The sequence below is a fragment of the Bison bison genome, unplaced genomic scaffold (genome assembly GCF_000754665.1).
Source record: "Bison bison bison isolate TAMUID 2011002044 unplaced genomic scaffold, Bison_UMD1.0 scf7180017864472, whole genome shotgun sequence".
NCBI classification, from domain to species: domain Eukaryota; kingdom Metazoa; phylum Chordata; class Mammalia; order Artiodactyla; family Bovidae; genus Bison; species Bison bison.
The window spans coordinates 205,293-225,886 of record NW_011495033.1 but is presented as its reverse complement, the minus strand read 5'-3'; the positions used below and the strand labels follow the sequence as shown (position 1 = coordinate 225,886).

The following is a 20,594-nucleotide window of genomic DNA, read 5'->3' as shown; positions in this document are numbered from 1 at the left end:
TGAAAACGCTGGTAACATTAAGCTGGCATTCCTGCTTGCAGCCTGGCAGAAAGGAGCAGCAGTTGCCCCTTTTGTAAGGGATGTGCACTCTTCCATTACCATTGGTTCACTCTCCCAAGTCTTATTTTCATTGAGGGAAAATGTACACAACATAAAATCAATCATTTGAAGTGAACGATTCATTGGCATTTAGTATATTTACAGTATTTTGCAACCATCATCTCTGTCTAGTTCTAAACTATTTCTGTCACCTCCAAATCAAATCCCATTTAGCTCTTGCTCTCCATCGCCCCCCGCACCCCCCGCCCAGCTCCAGCCCCTGGCATTCACTCATCTGCTTTCTCTCTCTATGGATTGATTTGCCTATTCCGGATATTTTGTAGAAATGGAGTCGTACAGTATGGGACCTTTTGTGTCTGGCATCTTTCACTTGGGATGCTTTTCTGAGGCTTATTCACCTTGTAGCTCGTATGAGCACTTGGTTTCTTTTCCTGGCTGAATGATATTCTGTTGTGTGGATGCACCACAATTTGTTAATCTGTCCGGTTGTGATGGACATTTGGGCTGTTTCTACCTTTTGGCAAGTGTAAATGGTGCAACTCTTCAGTGCATGAATGAACAACATTTGTGTAAATGTGAGTATTTGTGTGAGTACTTGTTTTCGGTTCTTCGGGTATCTACCTAGGAGTGGAATTGCTGGGTCATATGGCAACTCTATGTTTAACTTATTGAGGACCTGCCAAACTGTTTTCCACAGCAGCTGTGCCATTTTACATTCCCACCAGCAATGTGTGAGGGTTCCAATTTTTCCACATGCTTGCCAGCACCTGTTATTTTCTATTTTTTGACTATAGCCATCCCAGTGGGTGTGAGAATGGTATCTCATTGTGGTTTTGATTTGCATTTCCCCACAACTCGACTGAAGGGACTTAGCACACCCATGCACACCACTTAATGATGTGGAGTGTTTTTTTCATTTTCCTATTGTCCGTTTGTATATCTTCTTTGGAGAAATGTCTGTTCAAGTCCTTTTCCTATTTTAAAAGAGGGTTGTTTGTCTTAAGTTATCAGAGTTCTTTATATATTCTGGATGTGCACGCTTATGTGCTACTCAGTGGCTTCAGTCGTGTTTGACTCTCTGCAACCCCATGAACTGTAGGCCACGAGGCTCCTCTACCTATGGGGTTCTCCAGGCAAGAATACTGGACTGAGTTGTCATGCCCTCCTCCAGGGGGTCTTCCTGACCCAGGGATCAAACCAGCGTCTCCTGTGTCTCCTGCATTGCAGGCGGTTCTTTACTGCTGAGCTACCAGGAAAGCCCATGTGTTCTGGATACAGATGTGTGCCTTCCAAATATTTTCTCCCATTCTGTTGGTTGTTTTTTTACTTTCTTGATAATGTCCATTAAAGCACAAAAGTTTTGAATTTTTATGTTCAATAATTTATGTTTCCTTTTTTGTTGGTGTCGTGTCTAAGAATACGTTACCAAATCTAAGACCATGAAAATTTAACCTTGTGTTTTCTTCCAAGAGTTTTACAGTTTTAGCTCTTAGATTTAAGTTTTTGCTTTCTGCATGTGGTTTGGTGTACAGGTGTCCAACTTTGTTTATTTTGCACGTGGGTATCTAGTTTTTCTAGCACCATTTGTTGAAAAGACTGTTCTTTTGGTCTTGACCTTGTCAAGAGTCAATTGGCCAGAAATGCATGGATTTATCTCTGGGCTCTAAATTTTATTCCATTGTTTATCCTTATGCCAGTAATACACTGTTTTGATCACTATAGCCTTGTAGTAAGTTTTGAAATTGGAAATTGTGAGTTTTTTCCCAAGAATGTTTTGGCTATTCTGAGTTCCTTGAGTTTCCACATCAATTTTAGGAACAGCTTGTCAACTTCTGCAAAGAAATCCAACTTGAATTTTGATAGGGATTGGATTGAATCTGTTGATCACTTTGGGTGGTTATTGCCATCTTCACAATACTGATTCTTCCAACCCATGAAAGGAATGCCATACCATTTATTTAAGTCTTCTTTAATTTCTTTCATCAATGTCTTTTAGTTTTCAGTACTTGAATCCTTTACCTCCTTGGTTAAATTATTCTAGGGATTTTATTTTATTTTTTTGATATTCTTGTAAATGGAGTTGTTTTCTTAATTTTCTCTTCAGATTGTTCATTGCTGGTGTATAGAAGTACAAATGACTTTTGTGTGCTGATCTTGCACTCTGCAATTTTTCTGATTTTCTTTATTAGCTCTAGTAGTGTTTTTGTGGATTCTTTGGGTTTCTCATATTGGATCATGTCACCTGCAAATATAGTTTTATTTTTCCTTTTTCATTTCTTTCTCTTGTCCAGTTGTTCAGGATAGAACTTTCAGTACACACAATAGTAGTGGAGAAAGTGGGCATTCTTGGTTCCTGATCTCAGGGGGAAAGCTTGCAGTATGTTTTCAGTATCATTGAGCATGATGTTAGCTATAGGTTTAAAAAAAAAGCCCTCATCATGTTGAGGAAGTTCCTTCTATTCCTAGTTTTCTGAGTGTTTTTTTCATCAAGAAAGGGCATTAGATTTTGTCAGATGCTGTTTCTGTATCAAGATGATTTTGTGTGTTTTTTTTTTCCCCTTAATTCCATTAATGTGATGATTGATTTCCTTCCTTATGTTGAACCAACCTTGCATTCCTGGGATAAATCCCACCTGGACACAGTGCGTAACATGCTGTTGGGTTTGATGAGCTAGTATTTTGTTGAGAATTTTTACATCTGTGTCCATCAGGGATATTGGTCTGTAGTTTTATTTCCTTGTGGTTTCTTTGTGTGGTTTTGGTAATGCTGGCCTATAGAATGAGTTAAGTAGTGTTCCTTCCTCTTTGCTTCCTCTGGAAGAGTTTATGAAGGATTGGTGCTAATTCTTCTTTACATGTTTGTTGGAATTTACCATGAAGCCGTCTGACCCTGGACTTTTCTCTGTTGGGAGGTTTTGGATTACAGATCCAATCTCTTGTTATCTCTTCATTTTTAAATGTTACTTGCCTGGTACTTGTAGTCATTTGCATTTTCAAATCCTCTTTCATAGATTTAAAAATGAATCTGCCTAATTTTGAAGATGTCTTATAAAAACCAGCCATCCTCCCACTCTTTTCCCTGTCCTATCTCTGCTCTGGCCAGTTTGATCCCTTTCACACCCCCTCTGCATTAAACATGATAATTCCATAGGTCAGTGGTTCTCACAGTGTGGTCTCTGGTCAGGAGTATCGGTATTACCTGGGAGTGTGTTAGAAATGCAGATTCTCTTGGCGGCAGTGTGGTGGTGATGGCAGGAACCTGGGTTTTAACAGCTCCTTCACATGGTTCCATTGTATCACCATTGCCATAGGTAATAAAGAGTCTTGCAGGCTCCTGACCCAACGTGACATAGTTGAAGCTGTGCCTCTGCAGGACTCCAGCAGCCAAGGAGCTATGTTCAGTGTGAGACGGTGGGAAGGGAGACCAGAGCAGGGAAGGAGAAGCATGAAGTGTGCATAGGGGAGAATTGATTGGAATAGGACCTGTGTCTGGATGGAACTTACTGGGGACTCCTGTTGGCTGTCCAGGGTGAGGGGTGCAGTCTGTGGTCAGAGAAGAGACAGCGCTTAGGAGCACATGCAGTGGCCTGGCCTGCCCTGACTGTAGCCATCCCGAGGAGATAGCTCCAGTCACTTACAGTCAGTCTCCCCTGCCCATTTCATTCTCATCTTGCAGGGCAGGGTTTTGAGTCATTCACTCAGGAAATGTTTCCTGAGCATCTCCTCTGTGCCAGGCAGCTGTAAACCCAGGGATATAGCAGTGAAGAAAATAATCAGAGCCCTGCCCTCAAGGGCTTTCCGTTCTCATGGACCATCCTTTGCCTTCCTCTACAGGTTTCAGCAGCCAGGCTGGCATCCAGCTGGCCCTCATCCTGCTATCCTGCAGATAGGGGCCTCTGAGCCAGCAGCTGAGCCGGGATAGCTCAGTGTGGTATGGTTGGGCAGCCCTGGGACACATCTGATCTGGTTCCCAACGGGGTGTGTGCTCTGGGCTCCCAGCTCCCCAAGTTTCCAAAAATCTCTATGAAATTCTGCAGGAATCCTTTTCTTTAGTGATGTCTTCCTTCCCTGTGGGATGAGAAACCTGCTCAGACCCCTGTTTTCTCCCCCACCCCAAACTCATCTCCATCCTGTTTTCGTGGGACCCCTGTGGGCTGGAAGACACCTTGTCTTCCATCCTTGTTTGGTTTTAGCCCTTCTGGTCGCTGTTAATATGACTTGGCCTCTTCATGCACGTCCTGCGTTGAGGCTGGATCAGGAGACAGTCGCTGCTGCCGTGCATGGAGTGAGTCCTGCGCTGGGTGCCGTCCCCGGCTCTGCAGACAGGCTCACGTTATCCGACCACAGCCCTGTGAGTCGGTGCGGTTCTGAGCCCCGTTGCAAGGCTCAGGTGCTCACACAACCTCGTCCTGTGTGTGAGCACTGGGTGGGTGGTACCTCCTGGGCAAGAGTGTAAGAAGGCTGCTCACACACAAACACAGCCTGCCTGCAAGAGGGGAGCAGAGGAGCCCAAAGCTAGGGCAGGACCCCCAGCAGGGATCCGGTGGGCAGCAGATGGATGGCGGTGGGTGTTACATCTCTAGCGAGGTTCAGAGAGGAGGAGGAAAGAGGGGGGGAATGTGCTGGTGGGGGCCTCCGAGCTGCGATGCTGTAAGAAGGAAAGAACAGGTGGCCGCCCATCTGCTGGGAAAGGCCGCATCCATGTGTAGAGCTGCTGTGGACCAGAGAGAGGTAGGCCAGGCCGCTCCAGTCCCCAGGCAGGGGCCAGGGTGCTGAGATGGGGCGGTGGCCCTCCGGTACTGAATTTCTTCCATTGTTTCTGCTTCTTCACCACCTGGGCAGGGGGCTGGCACCAGAGTGAACAAGGAGGGGTGCCGGGAAGATTCCTCAAGACTGGCCTTGCAGTTCCTGTTCTCTCCTGCCTCTGTTACCTCGGACCTCCTCTGACCCTCTCCCCGCAAGGACTTGCTTTGTCCTTCTAAAGAAGTTTGGGTAGTTTCTGTACGGGGAGGTGGGAGGATATGGCTTGAACCTGGACAGACCCTCGGGGCCCAGCCTGTGGATTCCTTAGCTGGGCGCTGGCTCTTGGTGATTATTTCATGGACTACTCGACAGGCTGTTAAAGCAGAGCCCAGGGGGAAAGCTGGCCTCTGCTCAGATTTGGGTGGTGATGGCTATTGCTAATAATAAGTTAGACAGCTGGGCCGCTGCTACTGGTGAGGAAGCCGAACTACATTTCTTGCTAACTGATGGAGGGGGTGCCCTTCTGAAGGATGCTTCCGGCAGGGCCTCATTCTGTCCTGAAGGGCCTGTGGGATGATGCCCGTGAGTCAGTGAGCATTTATTGCATGCCTGCTGCGCGCCCTTGGCTGCGTGAGGCAGTCTCAGGGGGTGTGGACAAGGGTGGGACTGGAACTGAGGTCCCAGGCTGGCCTGAGTCACCTTGCTTCTGGGTGGAAAAGGAGGCTTGCTCTTTGCCAAGGCTGGCACCATCCCACTGGAAAGTTCAACAAGTCACCACGAAGTGGGGCCAGGTCAGCCCAGGCCGAGTTGCCACTGGCCAGTTTCTGCTCCTGGACACTGTCCACGCCGCAGTTGTCCACCCTGTGCGTTACTCAGGACTGAGGCTGAGTCACAGCCCTTTCATCTCATCATCTGTGCCAGCCCCGAGGCCATGGAGCATCTTCATTCAGGAAGTAGACCCATTTTTAACAGTAATCGAAACACACTGCCTCTGGGAAGATGGACGAAGTCAAGAAAAGCTTAATCAGGAGAAGCTGGGACTTCCCTGGTGATCCAGTTGTTAAGACTGTTTGCTTCCACTGCAGGGGGCACGGGTTTGATCCTTGGTTGGGGCCTAAGATCTGGCATGCTGCACAGCGGGGCCAAAAATTAAATAAATAAAAATTTTCATAAAAATAAAAGGAAAAGCTAACTACCTAAAGGTACTAGATCATCTCCCAGCAGGACAGAGTTTATTTCCAGAGTGAAGTTTCTCAGAATTCCTTATAGAAGTTGCTGTTTTTCCAGTAGTCATGTATGGATGTGAGAGTTGGACTGTAAAGAAGGTTGAGCACTGAAGAATTGGTGCTTTCGAACTGTGGCGTTGGAGAAGACTCCTGAGAGTCCCTTGGACAGCAAGGAGATCAAACCAGTCAATCCTGAAGGAAATCAACCCTGAATATTCATTGGAAGGACTGATGCTGAAGCTGAAGCTCCAACACTTGGCCACCTGTTATGAAGAGCCCATTCATTGGAAAAGACCCTGATCTGGGAAAGATTGAAGGCAGGAGGAGAAGCAGGCAGCAGAGGATGAAAAGGTTAGATGGCATCACCGACTCAATGGACATGAATGTGAGAAAACCCCAGGAGATAGTGAAGGACAGGGGAGCCTGGTGTGCTGCAGTCCATGGGGTCATAAAGAGTAAGACACGACTTAGCGATTGAACAATAACAAAAGCCATGGACCAGGCTCTGGCACTTCTTGTTTATATTCTTACTTCATCTTCACGTGAGCCCTGAAAGGCAGGGGCTGATTCCGCTTTCAGGTGAGGGAAGTAAGAGAGATTGAATCACAGGCCTTGTGCCACACAAACCGGTCAGTAGGGTGTCGGCCACTCTCCAGACCTGGATTTGACCACTGGATTCTATGGCTCCTGTTGAACTGACCCTCTGTATCCATGGGTTTTGCATCCACAGATTTAACCAAAGATTTTGATTTTGATCCCCAGCTGGTGGAACCTGTGGGAAAAGGGGGCACTTGTGCGCCATCATTTTCTTTTCTTAAAAAATTTTCTTTATTCATTTATTTAGTTTTGGCTGCACTGGTCTTCAGTGTTTCATGGGCTTTCTCTAGTTGTGGTGAGCAGGGGGTACTCTCCAGTTATGGTGCACGGGCTTTTCATTGCACTGGCTTCTTTTATCTTTTTGGAGCGTGGGCTGTTGGGGGCGGGGGGTATGGGCTCAGAAGTTGTGGTACACAGGTTTAATCACACCAGTGCATGTGGATTCTTCCCGGACTAGGGATTGAACCTGTGTCTCTTGCATTGGAAGGCAACTTCTTAACTAGTCGACCACCAGGGAAGTCCCTGCGCCATTGTCTTTAAGGGCCTGGAGCATCCTTGGATTTCAGTATCCTCAGGGATGCTGGAACCAATCCCCCACAGATATTAAGGGAGGACAGTCTTTCTACCATACGCAAACCTCAGTAGCTTTCCAGGAGCTTCCAGATTAAGCCCAAATTCCTGACATTCAGAGTCTCTCAGGCCTGCACCCTCCTTTTCAGTCTGAACTTCAGGATGTTGACCCAGAGGCCTCGGGCAGCCGAGTTGATCCACTCACCGTTCATTGAGTACACACCATGCTCCTTCACCTTTGCCCTCGCTGTTATACCACTGCCTGTAACGCCCTCCGCACCCTTGCTATTGGGCTTCCCTAGTAGCTCAGATGGTAAAGCATCCACCTGCAATGCAGGAGATCTGGGTCCAATCCCTGGGTTGGAAAGATTCCCCCTACCAGAGAAGGAAACGGCAACCCACTCCAGTATTCTTGCCTGGAGAATCCCCATGGACAAGAGGAGCCTGGTGGGCTACAGTCCATGGGGTCGCAAAGAGTCAGACAAGCCTGAGCAACTAACACACACTCCTTCTCTATCAAGTGATTCCTGTTTATCTTTTAAGGTCTGGTTGCATTTACAACCAGAAGCCTTACAAGAAGCCTTCCTTGATGCGGTCATTTTAAAACATGACCTCGAATTCTTTGACACTTCTCTCCTGTAGAGGTGGAACCTCATTCCTATCCGTTCGAGTGCAGGCTGGTCATGGACACTTGCTTCTGAAGAATAGGACAGGGACTTCCCTGGTGGTTCATTGGTTAAGAATCCGCCTTTGAATGCAGGGGACACGGGTTCAATCCCTGGTCAGGAAACTAAGATCCTACCTGCCACGGGGCAACTGAGGCCACAGGCTGCAGCTTCCAAGCCTGTGTGCTCTGGAGCCTGTTCACCACAGCTAGGGTGAAGTCTAAGTGCTGCAACAAAAGATCCCACATGCTGCGAGAAAGTTCCTGCATGCTGCAACTAAGACCCAAAGCATCCAAATAAAAAAAATAAATATTAAAAAAACCCATAAAGAATAAGGAGTAGGATAAAGAATAAGGATAAAATAAGATAAAAGTAAGGACTAGAATAAGGAATAGGCGTAAAGGTACTGTAGCTTCTTTTGTGCTTTCTCTCTTGGCTGCCTTGCTCTGGGTGGGTTGGGGTGGGGGAGGGTCAGCCGCCATGCTGTAAGGACACTCAAGCAGCCAAAGGAGAGGTCCGTGTGATGGGAACTGGGCCTTCCTGCTGACAGCTTTGTGACTAAACCATCTTAGAAGCAGATCCCCTGGCCACAATCAAGCCTTCAGCCTCTGCTGACATCCTGAATGCAACTGCCTGAGAAACCTTGAGCCAGAACTGCCCAATGAAGCAGTTGAATTCCTGACCCATGGACATTGTTGTGAGTTGCTAAGTTTTGGGAGTAATTTGTTACGTAGCAGTAGTGAACTAATATTCTTACCTCCCAGCAAGGAGTGCTGCCTGCCTGCTCTGAACCACTGGTCACCTGCAGCATCACTAATTTTGTCTCATAATTTTTAAGATCTGTTGTTGTTGTGTGGTTTCAAAGTCACATCCGACTCTTTTGAGACTCCATGGAGTGTAGACTGCCAGGCTCCTCTGTCCATGGGATTTCCCAGGCAAGAATACCGGAATGGGTTGCCATTTCCTCCTCCAGGGGATCTTCCCGACCCAGAGATTGAACCGGAGTCTCCTGCATGGCAGGCAGGTTCTTTACCACTGAGCCACCTGGAAGGGGGCCCTTCCCCAGTACTTCCAGTGACCAGTATTTAATCATGTGGGGTTAATTGATTAACTAGCACAAGAGCATTGTGTAAGAACACACCTAAGGTTTTTTTGGTTGCCAGATATAGATACCAATGGGTAAGTTGGATGTGGGGGGTGATTCAAGAGAATTTCTTTATCTATAACACACAGGGTCATGATTAGACCTGGAAATTAATTGGCCTGAATTCAGGGGCTTTCTGTGGGCACAGAAGGCTGTAAAACTTGTGTTCCTGGGAGTGCTATCTTATGAAAGTGCTGGTTGGGGCATACTGTAGCAGGAGTTGGGGAAGGGAAGAGAGGCATGTTAGAGCCTCTGATTATGTGTTGAAGTCTTTGCAGTTGATTAATTACAGAAATGATTTATAATTGTTATAGAAAATTGAAAAAATACTGAAAAGCAAAAAATTATCCTTAACCTATAACTCAGCTTGGCAAATATCCTTCAAGAGTGATGTGTACATCCACAGGAAGATATATATGTTGGAAAAAAAAAAGCATCAGGACTTCCCTGGGTGGTCCAGTGGTTAACAATCCGCCTGCTAATGCAGGGGACATGGGTTCAATCCTTGGTCTGGAAAGATTCCACGTACCTCAGAGCAATTAAGCCCATGTGCCACAACTGCTGAGCCCACCCTCTAGAGCCCATGAGCTGCATCTGCTGAGCCTGTGCGCCCTAGAGCCTATGCTCCTTAACCAGAGAATCCACTGCAGTGAGAAGCCCGAGCACCACGGCTAGGGAATAGGCCCCACTCGCTGCAAGGAGAGAAAGCCTGCACTCAGCAATGAAGCCCCAGTATGGCCAAAAATAAATAAGTAAATAATAATTAAAAAGGGACCATATTGTTCTGATCCTTACTTTTCTCACTGAGCGATATGACATGAGTCTTCATACCAACATAATCAATACAGATCTCCTTTTAGAGTTATTTTATTGTATGGGCATACTTCCGTGTATTATTTATTTTTCCCTTATTGATATGTACTTCAACTATTTCCACTGTTTTCAACCCATAAACAATGTTTCTACAGATATCCTTGTATACAATATTTTTGTGTAGTTGCCCAAATAGTGCTTTAGTGTAAATTCCTTACAGTAGATTTATGGACCAAAATACCTGAACATTTTTCAGGCTTTGGACACATTGTACCAAATTGTCCTTCAGAAAGTACCAGGCACACGCTTATCTGTAGTCCTTGCCAGCACTGACTTTTCTTTTTAATCTTGGCCAATCTGATAGGTGAAAGATGTTATCTTCTTATTATCTTAACTACTTTAATAACTAGGGAGGCTGGGCATGTTTCACTGGTCATTTTATATTTCTCCTTGAGCAAATTGAGTCCTTCGCATATTTTTGTTTCCTTTACAAAACTTATTTCTTTGAAACTGAACTATGCAAGTAATGTAGGTCTACATGCTTGTGAAGCATCCCATATATAAAGCAGAACTCCCTTCCCTACTCTCTCCCTCTTCTTGTTATAATAACTTTTTGACAGTGTGAGGTATATTCTTCTGTATTATTTTCTGTTCATTTATATACATACCTATAAATAATTTTAGGTTTTGTTTTTACTAAAATGGGGTCACGTTCTCTGTGATGTTCTGAATTGCACCCCCGCCCCCCTATATTCAATAGATCTTGGAGAGCATCTTATGTCAGCAATATGGAACTACTGCTTTCTTTTCGAAACATATTTATTTTGGCTGCATCCGATCTTAGTTGCAGCATTCAGGATCTTTCGCTGTGGCAGGCAGGCTTCTCTCTAGTTGAGGCATGGGCTCTGTAGTTGTGGTGTGTGGGCTTAGTTGCCCTGAGGCATGCGGGATCTTAGTTCCCCAACCAGGAATCGAACCTGAGTCCCCTGCATTGGAAAGCGAATTCTTAAGCATGGGACAACCAGGGAAGTCCTCAGATTTCTTTCCGAATAATTGAGCAGTTTTATTTAAAGTGTACAGTTTAATGGTTTTTAGTTTATTTACAGAATTGTGTAACCATTACCACAATCAATTTTAGAACATTTTTCATCAGCTCCAGTAGAAACCTTATATCCTGTAGCTTCCAAATCCTCCATTTCTCTGAGCCCTAAGCAACCACAAATTTACATTCTGTCTCTATAGATTTGCCTATTCTAGGCATTTTATATTAATGGAATCACATAATATGCAGCCTTTTATGTCTGTGTCCATTCACTTAGCACAGTGTTTTCAAGGTTTATCCATGTTGTAGCATGTGCCAATACTTCATTCTTTTTTTCAATGGTTGAATACTATTCTAGTGTCTGGATATCCTATAATCTGTTTATTCAGAAGTTGATGGGCATCTGGGTTGTTTCCACTTTGGGGGGTATTACGAATACTGCTGCTGTGAACATGCGTGTACAAGTTCTTGAGTGGACGTGTGTTTTCACTTGTCTTGGGGGTATATACCTGGGAGTGGAATTACTGAAATGCTAGTTCTTTTTATGTTGCTGGGTTCAGTTTGCTGGAATTTTGTTGAGAATTTTTGCATTTATTTTCATAAGCTGTATTGGCCTGTAGTTTTCTTTTCTTGTGATGTTAATTTTGGTGTCAGTGTAGTACTAGCCTCATGAAATAAGTTGGGAAGTGTTCCCTCTTCTATTCCTGGAAGAGTTTGGGAGGAATTAGTATTACTGTTTCTTTAAGGGGTAGAATTTACAACTAAAGGCCATCTGGACCTGGGCTTTTCTTTGTGGGTAGTTTTTTGATTACTAATCCAACCTCTATTATTTATTATAGGTCTTTTTAGATCTTCTGTTTCTTCCTGAGTCAGCTTTGGTAGTCTGTGATGGCTGGGGATTGTCCATTTCATCTGCGTATGTATTAGTCGCTTAGCTGTGCCCCACCCTTTGTGGCCCTATGGACTGTAGCCCAGCAGGCTCCTCTGTCCATGAATTCTCCAGGCAAGAATACTGAAATGGGTTGCTATTCCCTTCTCCAGAGGATCTTCTCAACCCAGGGATTGAACCTGGGTCCCCCGTATTGCAGGCAGATTCTTTACTGTCTGAGCCACCATGGAAGTCCCCGTTTCATCTAAGTTATCTAAATTATTGACACATGGCTTCCCATAGTATTTGTATTTTATTCTGTGTAGCTTATTCTGATCAGTTTCCTATAGATCGATATTTAAGTTGTTTCCACTTTTTTTTTTTGCTGTTACAAACAATGCTTCAGTGACCATTTTATTGTGTCTCTCTCTGTGTTCATGTGTCAGTGTGTTTATAGTATATGTTCTAGAAGAGGAATTGTTGGGTCAGAGGTTTGTGTATTTAAAAATGTTGATTGATTGTTTCTATCTTCTTATCCTCTTTCTTCTCATCTTTCTATCCTTACTAATTTGTATAAGTTCTTTTTTAAAAAAGTTGTCTGTTTATTTGGCTGTGTCAGGTCTTAGGTGTGTCATGCGGGCCTTCTGTTGCGGCTTGAGGGTTTCTTTCTAGCTGTGCTGTGCAGGCTCAGTGATTGTGCTGCACGGGCTTAGTTGCTTTGCAGCATGTGGGATCTTAGTTCACCAGCCAGGGATCCAACATGCCTGGCCTGCACTGGGAGGTGGATTCGTAACCCCTTGACCACCAGGGAAGTCCCTCTGTAAGTTCTTTATTATTCTTGGTATCCTGGAGATTGGAGTTGGTTAGAATCCACAGAGCAAATGGGAAGGATAGATTTGAGAGCTGGATGTTTGTTGGCAGCTTCTGGTCAAAGGTGCTTGACGTGGGTGCCCGAAGCTTGTCCTCAACCCTGAACATTTACATGTGGGGTTTCCAGACTCTGGAACCTGAACTTTGCAGAGGTTGGAAACTCTTTGCCTCTGATGGGCCAGTTTTAGCTTGGGAGAGGTCACTTGGAGTCTGAAGCAGGGCCTGGTTTCTGCCCATGACTCCATAAGGGTCCTTCCATGGTGGTTCTCTTCTGAGAATGTGGAGGCTGATGGGGACATCAGGCAGTTCTGGCCTGTGGGTGCCTGCAGAGGAAGGCAGGATGGATGCCCTACCTCTATGTGGAGAAGCGACAAGGACATGTTTTCTTTTCACTGCTTTCTTTTGTTCCCTATTCATCTGGGGACAGTCCATTCTGTGTGCTGATTAACTCAGGGCTTGCCAATGCCCAGAAGAAAGTAGAGCTCTTTTCACAGAATGGGAAGTGGGGACACTTCTGGTGGAACCTCTGCCTGTGTTTTGTTAGGATACAGCTTTCAGCCCCTCACCCTTCCATTCCACCTTCTTTTTCTCTTTTTGGTCTTATCTGGAGTTTACAAAGTTGGCACCAAAGTAGGTTAAAATTTTTACATAGTTTATGATTTTAAAAATAACCCATCCAGGCTCCTGGAGGCTGCAGTTTTCAGGCTTTGCTCTCAAGTTCTCGGGTTCCCAAAATGTCCCTTGGGGACAGCGGACAGGGACAGGCAGAGGTGACCCGCCAGGGCTCAAGCTTCCACAGCTGTTTTGGCCAGGGCAGCATGCTTTAACTGGTTTTGTATGCTGGAATTCTAAGTGAGACTTTTGTGAGGAGACAGAAGGGGCTGTGTGTTGCCACAAAACTTGGAAGTCTATTTGTGTGGGACATCTTGGCCCCACTGTTGGGTTGAAAGCATCCCAAGCACAAATGCTGCCGGAGGGTGAATCTCCAGGCGCTGGGGAAACCTCGGCTTTTCCCAGGGGCCCCTCCCTCTTGACAGAGACTGAGTAACTGTTCTCTCCAGGGCCATGTGCCAGCCTGGGCGCGCTTTGTTCCCCGTCTTGTTCTATGGGGTGTTCTGGCCCTTCCAGCCCTGCAAAGGCAAAATCAAATTATCTTCTCTCTTGATCCAAATGAATTTTATCCCTGGGGAAGCCGGGGTTGAGCTTCCAGACAGTCAGCAGGGAGGCTTTTTCTCTCTACCTCCTGGCTGACGCCCTGTCTTTGTCTCTCTGCCCTGTTTGTGTCTTTCAGTCGGCGGAGTTCTTCGAGATGCTGGAGAAAATGCAGGTAAGCATCCTCAATGTGGGGGTGGGGTGGGGTGGGGCAAGGCCCGGGTGGGAGTGCCGCCGTGACCTCAGGACACAACACCAGGAGAAACCCACGGGCAAAACTCAGGTCCTTGGAGGGAGGGCAGAGGAGAGAGCACTCACAGTTCTGAGGGCCTGGGCCATTTCCACGTGAACAGCACTCAGGATTCTGGAATGGTTCCTGCCTGAAGGATGGAGAGAAGATAAACAGAACCTGCCAGCAGGGCAGACGGATGTGGGGAGGGTTTGAGAGGGTCCGTCATTCCTGGAATGGGTCAGAAAGAAAGCCCCTTCTTAGAGGAGTCATCTCACGTCTGGGAGGCAGAGCAGCCAAGTAGGAGACAGACCTGAGTTCAAATCCTGCTTCTAACACTCGCTAGCACTAGCTCCTACCCTTTTCTGAGCCTCTGGTTCCTGTTTTCTGTCTACTCACTGTTCTCGCTTCACTCTGATGCCAAACGCGTGGCCGTTTTCCCACACTAAACAATTCAGCAACACCAGCTGGGTGCCCTACAATTTCACCCAGTTCTGACACAGTCTCCCTGGAGATCTCACAGGTGAAGGGCTCAGTCCCACAAGACTACCCTCCTCTGACTTCAACCCCAATCCCAAATCCAGATTATCACTCGTGTTTTGACTCACTGGCTATAAATCAGAGGTTCCCATGATTGCTCCTTGGTTCCATTAATTCACTAGAGTGACTCACAGAACTCAGGAAACCCACTGACTTACTAGGTTAACAGCTTATTATAAAAAGAGATAACTCAGGAACAGCCAGATGGAAGAATGGCCGAGGGCAAGGTATGTGGGAAGGGATGCAAGCTCCCATGCCTTCTTCGGGAACAGTGTGTGTTCACCAGCTAGAAAATCCCCATCCTTGTGGGTTTTTGTGGAGGCTTTCTGGCCATTGGTGATTGATTGACTCTCCAGCCTCTCCTCTGTCTCTGGAGGTTGAGGGTGGGGCTGAAAGTTCCAACCCTCTAATCAGGGTTGGTTCCCCTAGCAACAAGCTCCCATCCTTGGGGGTTCCCAGAAGTTACCTCATTAACATAAGCTTATGAATAACAAGACACCCCTTTCACCTTTCTGGCTCTGGAGCTGTTTCAGGAATGAAGGACAAAGGTTCAAATGCTGTAAAAAGAGATGCTCCATTGCTCTTAGCACCTAGGAAATGCCAAGGGTTTTAGGTTTTTCCTACATTTATAGTTGGCTTTCTACAATTAGAAAGAGCTTTCCCTTTTCTCTGTTCATTTATTCATTTGTCCATCTATCCATCCATCCATTCATCCATTCACTCATTGGTATGGACTCATGGATTCTGATTATACTATAGTTTATAGTCTATATAATAAAATCTTTATTTTAATGCTCAAGTTATCTTAGATTTGGCCAGTGGGAGCCCCTGGGACCTGGCTGCTATACCAAATATATATTAATATTTCTCATAAATCACGATAGCACAGCTTCTACAAATGAGAATGCAAATACCCACTTACATGGTTGTCCGGATGAAATGAGAAATAACAGTTACAGATGGGAAGAAGATGCTGATGATAGCCTACACATTTCAGGCACTTTCTCTGGGCTCAGAGATTGATAGGTGTCACCTCATTTCTTCCTGAGAAGTCCCACAGGAAGTAGGTATATTGTTATCCCCATTTCACAGATGAGAAAACCAAGGCACAGAGCTATTAAGTAAAGCACTCAAGGGCTGGTAAGTTATTATGGTAGCTTTGGAGCCAGAAGGCTTAGGCACTATGCTATGGTGGCTAAGTAGACGCTCCAGGCTCCAGGAAGGAAGATTCTGTGGTGATGGTTTGGAAGCTCTAGGAGGGAGGCAGATGACGTGCCCACAGTCAGCCTGAGACACAGGTGGAGCTGCTGAGAGGGTGACTGCCACCAGCAATCAAGCGTGGTCCTCATGGAAAAGCCAGGTCGCCGCCCTAAGGGTGGGGAGAGGTAGGGACGGTTGAAGGGAAAACTGTTATTAGTGGTTGTGTTATTATCACAAGCAAGTTATTAAAATCCCCTTCTGTGCCCAGCAGTGTGTGGACTACAAGCTAATTTATATGTATTTAGGGAACTTACAGTCAAGTTCGGAAACAGGGAGGGCCTTGGCCTTGACAGTGAGTGGTGGGAGGCAGCACATAATTAAGTGAAGCTGGGATTTCCACCTCAATCCCTGGAGTCCCGCTCTGCACTCTGCCAAGCTGGTGGGGAATTTGCAGCTTGCCCTGCCTTCTCTCTGGTTGCTCCTGCAATCCACTCACCCCTATCTCTTTACCCACTTCCCTCCCCCTAGCCCTGCCTTCTCCACAAAGGGCTTCTCTGAGCACAGAATCCAGCCCCACTCAACTGACCTCATCATTCTCTTGTTTCAAGGCTGCTGAATTGTCTTCTCAGCTAGATTGGGAGCCTGTCAAGGGCAGGGGGTCTGTTTTATTTTTTTCTGGGCATACTACGAGGCTTGCAGGATCTTAGTTCTCTGACCAGAGATGCAACCACGCCCTCTGCAGTGAAGCTTCAGAGTCTTAACCACGGGACCACCAGAGAATTCCCAAGGGTCTGGTTTTTATGCTTCCTTTCTGTCTCCACGGCAGGTGACTGACCCCTGTGGGTGGGTGATCAATTTCATCTCAGTTGAGACTACCTGGGGCTGAGACCAGACTTCCCAATGCTTGGGCCTCTGCCAAGTGCCTACTGGGCCCCAGCCTCTGAGGGGCCACAGCTTCCAGCTGTTCCGTGTGTCTGAAAGTCATGTAGGGAAGTGGCTGGTGTGAAGTGTGGGCGGAGTCTGTCGAGTGTGGGCACCCTCTTTCATGCTGCAGGCGTGGAGACAGAGCCTCGAGTATTGTAGCATCCAGGGCTCTCTGAGAGTTGTGAAGAGCTGAGACTAAGATCCAGGATTCCTGACCTCCCTGACCGAGAGCCAAGGGATTTGAAGAAGAGCACAATCCTTTGAAGCAACAGAAGTGCACAAGCTTTGGATCCCTTCGGTCCTGGGTTCAAGTTCTATCTGATACTCTCTAGCTGAACATCCTTGGTCAAGTCATTCTACCTCTCTGAACCTCAGTGTCCACATGGCCAGGGATGAGGGAGGGGGCCATAATCATGACACCTATAGCAAGGAGATCAAACCAGTCAATCCTAAAGGAAATCAACCCTGAATATTCATTGGAAGGACTGATGCTGATACTGAAGTTCCAATACTTTGGCCACCTGATGTGAAGAGCCAACTCATTGGAAAAGACCCTGAGGCTGGGAAAGATTGAAGGCAGGAGGAGAAGGGGGCGACAGAAGATGAGATGGTTGGATGGCATCATTGACTCAATGGACATGAGTTTGAGCAAGCTCTGGGAGATAGTGAAGGACAGGGGACTGCGGTGTGCTGCAGTCCATGGGGTTGCAAGGAGTCGGATACGACTTAGCAACTGAACAACAATAGCAAAGGCTGACACATGGAGAGGCCCCAGTGCTGGGCGGCAGCTCTGTCAGGGGGAGGGCACTGGAGGAGGTTTGCTCACCTGCCCAGGGCTGTTTCCAGGGAGGGATGACTAACGAAGGACAAACAGACCAACTCCTGACATCACCCCTCTCTTCACCCTCCCAGTTTGCTTCCCTGGTCAGGGACTGCTGTCCACTCAGGTGGTTTTCGCCCCATGTGGGGAAAGGAGGGCCTGTCGAGTGGGAGGGGCCCTCCCCACGCCCTCCTGGACGGCGCTGCAGGTGACTCAGTCCCACCAAGTCTGGAGAAGCCCGAGTCTAAATCCACCCAGTGAGTGAGCAGGAGTCCTGGGCTCTGAGGGCTGCAGGACAGGCCTCCGCACTGTAGACACACGGCCCGGCTTCACCTCCAGGTGCTGACAGCCACTAGCTCCAGGAACCTGCTCCCAGGGCCCCCGCTTCCGTGTTGGTAAATAGGTGCTGAGGGTTTTCAGAGGAGACTGAAGGAGGGAGCGCTGTGCAAGGTCAAGCTCCTGCTCTGTAGTATTATGATCAGGCAGGGGCTGCTGCAGGACACTCTTCTCTCCAGAGGGACCTGCATGTCCCAGTGTGTCCCAGCATCTCACACCCTTGTCGGAATTTATTCAAACAGTTTTGGGGACACCACGTACCCCAGCCCCTCAAAACCCACTTAAGTCAGAACGTGGCACCCTTGGACCGGGCCCTGCTCCCCAGAAGAGCACCTCCCAGACGCCTGCAGATGACGCCCTTTAATCCAGGCCCAGTGAAGGTGCCTGACCCTTGCGATGACACCTCTGTGAGAAGGATGGGTGGATGTTAGAATCCTCATTTCGCAATTGAAGCTGTGGAAGCTGCAAGAGGCTCAGCTTTGTCAAGGGTCACTGGCAGTAAGACAACAGCAGAGTGAGGAGCGGGCCACCTGCCTGTCAGCCGTGGGGCCTCCCACCAGGGAGGGGTGGAGCTGGTGTGGCATGAGGTCCAGCCTGCGGGTGCCGACACCCCAAGATGCAGGTTTCCATCCCTCACCCCTCACCTGTTGGCTTTGAGAGAGCCTGGTGGAGATGTTTAAGCACCGGAATGGGTCTTGCCTGGTGGTACAGTGGATAAGAAGCCGCTTTGCAATGTAGGGGACACGGGTTTGATCCCTGGTCTGGGAAGATCCCATGTGCCATGGGGCAACTAAGTCCGTGTAACCAACCCCTGCTTGCTGCAACTAGGGAGAAAGCCTGTGCAAAGCAACGAAGACCCAGCGCAGCCAAAAAAAAAAAAAAAAAAGCACCAGCATGGAAAAGCTGCTTACCTATAGCTTTTACCATATTCTGACCACTCTTCCAAGGGCTCAACACATTCTCAACATTGAATCTTCACTACCAGAGTAGGTGCCGTTTTCATTCCCATTTTACAGATGGGAACACTGAGTTACACAGAGGTTTTGTGACTTGCCCAAGGTCATCAGGTCATAAGTGGCAGTGTTGGGACTTGAACCCCTGTGATCTGGCTTGGAACCCCTGTGATCTGGCTTGAGCCCATGCTGTTAACCTGCTGCCTTGCCCGAGGCTTCTGTGAGGCCTGAGTGTGTAAGGGCCACGCCAGCTGCCGCTGCTGCTGTCACTAACTGCCAGCTAAAGCAGCTGCTCCTGATAAACTCCTCTGTTTGGCTCGTCTTCTGTGACCTTTGCTTTTCCATGGATCCTCTTTTCCTTGTTTCTGCAGGGGATCAAGCTTGAAGAGCAGAAGCCGGGACCCCAGAAGAACAAGGTGGGCTGGGCGGGTGACAGAGACAGGGGACACAGCGGGCTTGCTGGGTTCTGCTATCTTACGCTGTCTACCTCAGATTTTCACCATGAGCCACTTAAGTGACCACACCATGTTGACTGGGGCATAGTGGGCAGCAAGGGGGGACCCTGGCTTGATGCCTTTGGGACAGCTTCTGGGTGGACTGGGGTGGAGACAAGGCTTGAGGTTCAGCCTGGCTTCTCTGCACTCACTCCTGTGAATGGACCACATGCCGTGTGTAGGGGTATCGGGCTCTGTGCTCCAGGTTCCAGAGGCATCAACTCTCAGCTTCAACTTCCATTGCCCAGGCCCAGGGGTGCAGCTCATCACTTGGAGGTCAGGCCTCTTACCTGGAGGGGGCTGGATGGGATCAGAGGTTACCTTCCTGTCACAGCCTCCTAGGGTGAGCAACTGGGTCACCAGAAGTGTGGGCGTCGGCGCTTTGCATACTGCGTCTTCAGCTGGCAGGGTTTGCACTCAGGTTCTGTCACTCTGGGGAAGAACTCAAGCCAGGTTCCAGAGCTGCCTCTAGGCTGTTTTTCTGTCCGGTGTTCTGCCCGTTGATCCTCCCAAGGCCCTGCTGCAGTCTGCCAGGCCCCCAGCCCACTACCTCCCCCATCTGGGAGAGGGGAATGGAAACAGTGGTCAAACCTGATGGGTGTTGCGGGGATGGATGGTGACATTGTCTGGTTTGTCTTGCAGGATGACTACATTCCGTACCCCAGCATCGACGAGGTAGGAGCCCCCTGGCTGCCTTCAGCTCTGGGTCCTGTCTCTGGGGCGCAGCTGGGGGAGCTGATGGTGATGATGTTGATGGTCCCTGTCCAGCCCCACGTGGGAGAGAACGCTGGCCCTGGAACTTGAGGGCCTGAGGTCTCTTCCCATTATCCCTTTTGTGACCTCAGCTTTTCCATGTGTAAATTAGAGGTATCTGCCAAAGCTTTGCACCTCTGGTGCTCCAGGGTCGGTGAAACTGGAGATGTTGCAGGGCTTAGAGGAGGGGTTCGTTTTACTGCTTTTGGCCTCAAAGATGGGATCCCCTCCTTGGAGCGGTTGGAAGGTTGAGGGACACCCCACCGGCACCCCTCCCCTCCTTCTGTAGACCCTGGACAGGCTGCAGTGCCAGACCCTCCCTCTGCCTCCAGGTTGTGGAGAAGGGAGGCCCATACCCTCTGATCGTCCTGCCCCAGTTTGGGGGCTACTGGATTGAGGACCCTGAGAACGTGAGCACACCGACCTCCCTGGGCAGCAGCATCTGTGAGGATGAGGAGGAGGACAGCCTCAGTCCTAGCACGTTTGGCTACAAGCTCGAGTGCAAGGGTGAAGCCAGGGCCTATCGCAGGCACTTCCTGGGGAAGGTAAGGCCCGGGGACCCAGGGCAGGGAAATAAATAGCTGCTGGAGGTGGG

The 20,594-nt window shown here is 48.0% G+C and overlaps 1 protein-coding gene across 1 annotated transcript in view; it reads left to right on the top strand.

The window, feature by feature from the left end:
- The window catches only part of RAP1GAP2 (RAP1 GTPase activating protein 2), a 186,729-nt gene that overhangs the window by 109,048 nt on the left and 57,087 nt on the right, over positions 1-20,594 (top strand). The window contains exons 4-7 of the mRNA XM_010861308.1: positions 13,890-13,925; positions 19,124-19,168; positions 19,889-19,921; positions 20,332-20,544. Coding sequence (XP_010859610.1) covers positions 13,890-13,925; positions 19,124-19,168; positions 19,889-19,921; positions 20,332-20,544 — 327 coding nt within the window. The remainder of the gene's footprint in view (positions 1-13,889; positions 13,926-19,123; positions 19,169-19,888; positions 19,922-20,331; positions 20,545-20,594) is intronic.